This window comes from Triticum dicoccoides, chromosome 6A (assembly GCF_002162155.2).
Source record: "Triticum dicoccoides isolate Atlit2015 ecotype Zavitan chromosome 6A, WEW_v2.0, whole genome shotgun sequence".
NCBI classification, from domain to species: domain Eukaryota; kingdom Viridiplantae; phylum Streptophyta; class Magnoliopsida; order Poales; family Poaceae; genus Triticum; species Triticum dicoccoides.
Window position 1 is genome coordinate 198,020,314 of NC_041390.1, and position 6,807 is coordinate 198,027,120.

The window sequence follows — 6,807 nt, forward strand, 5'->3', positions numbered from 1 at the left end:
CATTTGATAGAAGAATTGAAAATGCTTGCGTAATTTCCATCCTTTTTGTTTATGTCCAAGGGCCAGGAAGTTGTGGACTGCTATGTCAACTGTTTGGAGGCTTCCTGCGATTAAGAATGTTGTGCATACTAGGAAGGAGTGGCTGCTCAATGCACTGGAACTGATGGATGCTACAGAACGTAGCATGTTCCTGTTGACACCGTGGAGAGCTTAGTTTATTCGCAACAAAATTGTTCATGATAAAGCTCCGCCCCCTCTTGAGGTCTCGAAACGCTTTCTCTGCAGTTATCTAGACACTCTAATCGCTATTAAGCATGACCCCTTCGCTGATCCATGCAAGGGAAGGTCGGTTTTGCACATGAATGTGATTTCCAGGTCACATGAACAATCGATCAAGATCGCTCAACCCTGCTAGAATGTGCCTCCTGTTGGGTGGATAAAATTAAACACTGTTGGGTCATTCACACTGAATGGATCTGGTGGTACTTGTATATGGTTTTGTGTGATAATGAGGGCGCGGTTATATTTTCTTTATGCAAAGTTCTTTACTTTTGTGGGGACGCGCTCGAAGTTGAGCTTGGTGGGTCTTTCCCAAGCACTAATGAGAAGTAATTTACCTGTGATGGTTGAGATGGATTCACTAGAAGCTGTTCGTATGATCCAGTTAGGCAACATTGATAGATCGATTTATTCTTGTTTGGTCGAGGAGATTAAGCTACTCCTAAAACTCCATAGAACTAGTATTACTCATGTTAGACATTCACAGAACATGGTTAGCAATTGTTTAGCTATTTTTGCTATGGAAGGTAGAACATTGACATGGTTGGGGTCTGGCCCTCCTCCAGTGATTGACGGAAAAACTTCATATCACTTATAATCCTACATAATAAATTTCATAGAAAAATTCATGAGAAAAAAAAAACCTTTGATCTTGTTATGAAATTTCTGAGACTAAAAAATTGTCTATGACATCTGATGTCTTTTCGTTCATCTCGCCTGCGACCTATGCTGATACATAGAGGAGAGAACAATTATTTTTACCAGGAGCAGGAGTGCAGAAACCTACAAAACCTCCACCGAAGCTACTGCAGCAGCAATAAGACGTCAAGGCACCAAGAGCAAAGACCCAATTGGATTTCATTAAGAAGCAAAGACTCTCATCCATCAACAACTGCATTGTCATCTTAAAACTGCCCTTTTCAATGTTATTACTATCACAACCGAACCCAAACATGCATGTTATAGCAGTACAATCGCGTTTGCACAGGAGAACTGCTGAACATGTACACACAAATACATCACTGGTAATATACATGTTTTTGTGTTTTTATGTCAAAGAAATGGAACAAGAAGATTTGTGCCAGTAAATTATTGGCGCAGATAGCCCAATCGCTCGACCATTCCTGTAGAAGACTCAGTAGCAGCCATGTTTAGTTCGGTTCAGCCTCAGTGTTTCCTTCTCAGTATGGAACGATGATTGATTCGATGAGCTCCTGGAGGGGAGCCAGTTCTTTCTTGTCAATCAGCCCAAATTCCTGCATCACAAGCCAATAGATGTAAATTCTTTGCTGTTACTTTCTTTTCTATTTTCCAAGCCAAGAGCAGACCACGATGGTCGACGGCACAATCACTATGAATGGTGAGAGACTCACGTTCGTAAACAGAATGAAGTGCTTGAAGCAGGTGTTAAGATGAGCCTCCTCCTTGAGGCTGACAATCTTCTGAAAATGGGAGTGATATATGTGGGCATAAACACGAAACAAGCGCTTGAAAATTGTGTTTACAACATCCTTGAAGTTGGGTGGAAATGGTGTGCCTGATAAATGAAATCAACCCAGATCAGGTAAACTTGACAGCTCCAATAATATGAAGCACTTCCGAGAAACTAATGGGGTCCAGGATGCGGGCAACATACCAAGCTTCTGAGGAAATAAGGATTCATTGTCAAGCTGGCCTTCAATCCAGTCCATTAGGTACTCCACGTATTTTGGTGCTGACACTTCTATGGGCTTCTTTATCTGTACACCATCAGCCCATCGGTACTCATACCTACACGAAGATAGCAGTTCTTTTGTCATGATATATCACCTAAATATTCAACTAATTATGAAGAAAAATCAATCAGGGGATTATGGGCGTGAGAAAGTCTAATTGATAATATATGGAGCGCTGTATGCCTGCATCACACTGCCTATCGAAATGCTATCACATTTTGGAAATTCGCTTCTTTCAGAAAGGGGTGTAACCACAACTATTTAGTTAATGTTCAAACCTAATTATATCTTTGGCAAAAAATAATTATTATATCAGGACAAGGGAAAGTAACAGGACACTGAAGAGAATTCCGTGTGCAGAATAACATGAAACCACGAGGAATAGATTTGCCTGGCGCAGTATTCTAAACCAAAACCCAAGCTTTAACACCCTGATAATTAGACAATATTGGGACAAATTTAAATAACAGAACTATTTTATTTTCTTGTTCAAATGCGATAAAGTACTTCATTTATCTATTAGCTTCAAGTAAAGAAAGATAAATCATCTTGCATATACTGTCACACTCCCTACGTTCCTAAAAATAAGGTGTGAAACCTTTTTCGCAAAGACCAAGACGTCTTAGAAGTTTTGGACCATTTTGCCCCTGGTAAATCACATGCTGAGCCGTTATTAGCACACACGACGCTGTGCATGGCCAACCAGAGGCTGCTAGCTCTACCCTGATTCACGCTGGCCATTACTCTCTTGATGCATGCATGCGGGAATAACGGCAAGAGGAGGCGAGCGGTTCACAATGCAACTAAGGCAAGCATGTCTTTAGAGGAGCAGGGTGCAGCATGGAGGGGCACATAGGAGTGCACCCTGTTTAGTGGAATTCTGAGAAAAGTTTCATGCCTTCTTCTTAGGAATGGAGGGAGCAAGGTTAGGGAAATAATTAAAGACACCATGGGTCATTTGTTAAGCTTTTAGCATAAACATGGACAAAGAAATTAAACATGCACGGCAGGAACTAGGAGCCTTCAATAGTTGTAAAATAAGATATCATTTAGATGATCTACAGCAGATAATGACCAGGTGCTATAAATTGCAGAACCATAAAACAACTTGTCAAAATTAAATAGCAATCTCATGAAGAGACTAAAAGGTTTCCGACTTGTTCCTTTTTGAGAAGTTCAAAGAATTGAGATTGATGGGCAGGCATACTTTGGGCCTGCAGTCATTGTTGGGCAGCTTTCGGATGTGCAGAACTCTGTGAGTGTGCCATACAGCAGGTTAACTTGATTAAAGAAGTCCACAGCTGAGAAGCAAAACACACATATTAGCTCCAGTGAAATTACTTGTTTCCATAACATTTTTTATGGCAATGTTATTCAGTACCAACCACAGAATATTCTAAATCCAACAAATATCAAAACGAATATAGAATGAAATATGTCAAGTATGGGTCACGGCAAAAAAGGAAACTGAAGAACATTACTGTTAACAGCAAGCCATTCATTGATATCCTCTCCAGGAGGCAGCCTCACAGCTTCCCTAAGGTTTCCACTACCGAGGGTTGCATCTATGTGCTTTCGGAGCTGTGCCCCCTGTAGATAAAAAGGAAGACAATAAATGGATAATATCAAATTATGTATATCACGGTGTAATCTAAATGTTTCCTCCCAGTTTCTGAGTGGCGTATATAACAAGCAAACTCTGTGGCAAATTTAATATACAAAGGACACCCCAGAGATGGATGTTCATTTTATGTGGCAAATCTAGCGATGCAAGTACATTTTATGCCTAAATCTGCACCCATCTTTGGTGATTTAGGAAGGTTGAATCTGCTAAGCAACGACAAATAAGCATTGCTTAAGGCTTAGACATCAATCCAGCACAAGCATTTGTAGACCAAACTCACCCTGAGCCATGGCAGGTTTGTAAAACACCCCATTTCCCATACGATAAAAACATGACGTACGATAAGTTACAATTCATTTCCACCATGTACATCTATTAAAGGAATCCAGTGCAGTGAATATATGACACAATGAATTGAATCTGAGAAGTTGGATACGACAAAATGTTTGATACTGCCTTTTTGGAATAGATGGGACCATGGGAGTATAGTAGGAACATTAACCATGCACTAAAACCTTTTTGCTTACCTGACCGACCATGACAAAAACACCAAGCTCATGTCTATGTGAAAGCCAACAAGAATATCAATCGAGTAACATGGTGTTTGACTTTGGAAAAGTTTGAACAAAAAGTAGATGAGTAACAGTTGTCTGCTTTACTTTTAAAACAAGTTCAATTCCCTGATTTATCATCACCAGTCCATGTACCCAACAATAACATATAGAATTCCGCAATCCTTAAGTTAATGTAAACAAACTAATGGTTCTAGCTCCACCATATACATTTCCAACTATAAGCAAAATGTGCATGCCCCATATATAGGTTATGACAACCAACAAAAGGCCTGGATGTAGACTATAAATCACCGCCTACTTACGACTTAAGCCAGGAAACCGTTCATCTCCCAATCAACTCATGCCACCGTCTTGAACCACACAAATCTTGTCACCGCAACCGGAATTTTACTACACACGGGAATAATCGCGAGCAACCGAAGCAGACACTAAATCCATAGCCGAATGACTCATGGTGGCCAAGAATAATGCCACTGGCGCCGCTGATTACTGAAGCAGCGGCCACAACACCATTGTGGAGACTAGCAAACGATGAATTTTACATGAGAACCCAACCCGCTCGTTGCTCTATTCAGCTCGCTGCTGAGAATCGCGCAAATCTGATACCAGTCGTAATGCCTGACTGACTTGACACAGATAGCAATTGTTTGTGGGATACAATAAACCTTAGTTATTTGTGGATACAACTTATCACGAAATGAGGAAGCGAGAGACACAGAGAGGACAGAGTAGAGTTCTACTTTCAGATCATTCCATACATGCCGATCTCCAGGCTACAAGTTAGTTAATAACAACAACGCCTGCTCATGCAACACGCGCCCCACCCACTCCACACCCCACACTCGACTCGCCTGCTTGAAAACGTATTGTTCAGTGGCCCCTTCCCCTTGTCAGACATGGAACTCCTTCCAGTCATTACACCAGGCTATTATACCAAATTCCTCCCAACGACGAAAACAGAGCAATTTCTATGCTAGGATACTGAAATGCTGTGATCCACTGCCAGTTGCTCTTGCTGGTACCAGGAATACAGTGGAATTAGGTTCTTGGGAGGTCAGTATCCTCACCTTGCTGCCTGATGGAGCACTTTTCTTGGGACGGAACGTCTTCTGATTCCTGGCGAAAAGGGAGAAGGGATTGTCAGGGTGATTGCGTCAAGAAGCAAAACAGGCCGGGAAGAGAACGAAGTTGAGCATAGCAGCAAAATTGCGGGAAACAAACAGCTAATGTATTACTACTCCACCAGGCATCATACAAAACCATGAAATCCGTCATAAACTGCATGGATCGGAGAGAAACAGCGATTTCGGTCTACGAATCCGCAACTAACTCCGAGCGAGCTAGGGCTTGTCACCAGCTGAAGAAAACAGTCCTGCTCCGAACGGATCTCCACTCCAGTCCAGTGCAACGGACGAGTACGACGGGAATTTCCTGGAGACGTGGCGCGCTTCGGTCGAAGAAGATCCCGAGGCGTGTTCGCCGGAGAGGGTTCGAAGACGCATGGGGGTGAAGAACAGCAGGATCGTGGAACAGAGCAAAGCAAAGGGGGAGGGGGAGGGGGCCGGGGGAGCTCGGGCTCACCGTCCGAGGCCGAAGAGACTCATCCTGCCGCCGCTTCCTCCTGGTCGGCCGGTCGCTCTCCCCCTCCGATCCGAGGAAGGAAGCAGGGGGGAGATGGTGATGGAGCTGCTGCTACTACTGCGGGGTGGAGGTAGGAAGGAAGGCTGCGTGCGAGTGCGACTCAGACAAAAATAATTTGGCCGAGGTCGCTGGCTGGCTCGTCAGAGCATGATGCGGCGCCGCGGGGCATCATGGGCCGGCGCGGTGGCAGCAGGGGCCGTCGGATATGGGGTACGGACGGCGGATGGCCGCGGCCTGGCTGGCATCCATGATCCCGCACCCGAGATTCCGGAGTCGGATCAAGATCTGGCTGTGGTGAGTAAGAGCATCTGCAATCGGACATCTCAAACCCGTCTCATAAGCCCGGGCCACTGTCCGGTTACGATTTTTTGACCCGAACAAGCTCCTTAAACGGGTCAGAAACGTCCGGGCTGACCGGTATCCTTCATATCCAGTTCAAATATGGGGCGAATATGAGGGCGTCCGGGCGCGCCTAGGCACGCCCGCCACATCGGACCCAACAGCCTGGCCTCACTTTAAATTGCACCAAATCCATCGAACCCCTTCCTCCTCCTCCCACCGTCCTCCAACCATTCCCGCGCCCGAACCCTCGTCATCCTCCACCTTTGCTCTCAATCCTCACCTCCGGTCCCTGTCCACCACCGAAGATGTCGTCCAGCCCGACCCACACCACCGCGACAGAGACATAGTCCGTCTCGTCCGTCGGCGGTGTAATTCGCCGGCTGTGACCTGCAAGGAGGAGAACGTCGCCAGCAAGTTGCGGCGACGCCGGCAACGAGAGAGGGAGGCGGCGGCGGCGCAGGGAGGTTCAGACGTGGTGGAGCAGCTGTCTCCTCCGCCGTGCCCGGGTCCCCGCACCCCTTCCCTCCGAGCGCCTACGCGGATTACGTCGTCCGACCCCATTGGGACAGATGATGATCTGACCGCCGGCGGGGCCATTCCGGCGAGCTTTGCGACCACGCAGATGCCGGCG

The 6,807-nt window shown here is 45.5% G+C and overlaps 1 protein-coding gene across 1 annotated transcript; it reads right to left on the reverse strand.

Moving 5' to 3' along the window:
- Positions 1-1,164: 1,164 nt before the first annotated feature.
- On the reverse strand, positions 1,165-5,959 carry LOC119316579 (MOB kinase activator-like 1A). Its single transcript, XM_037590908.1, has 7 exons — positions 5,775-5,959; positions 5,261-5,309; positions 3,476-3,584; positions 3,202-3,295; positions 1,916-2,049; positions 1,653-1,816; positions 1,165-1,535 (listed from the first exon to the last, which is right to left on the reverse strand). Exons 1-7 carry the CDS (start codon positions 5,795-5,797, stop codon positions 1,461-1,463), a joined length of 648 nt encoding a protein of 215 aa, XP_037446805.1. The 5' UTR covers positions 5,798-5,959; the 3' UTR covers positions 1,165-1,460.
- Between the last annotated feature and the right edge of the window lie 848 nt (positions 5,960-6,807).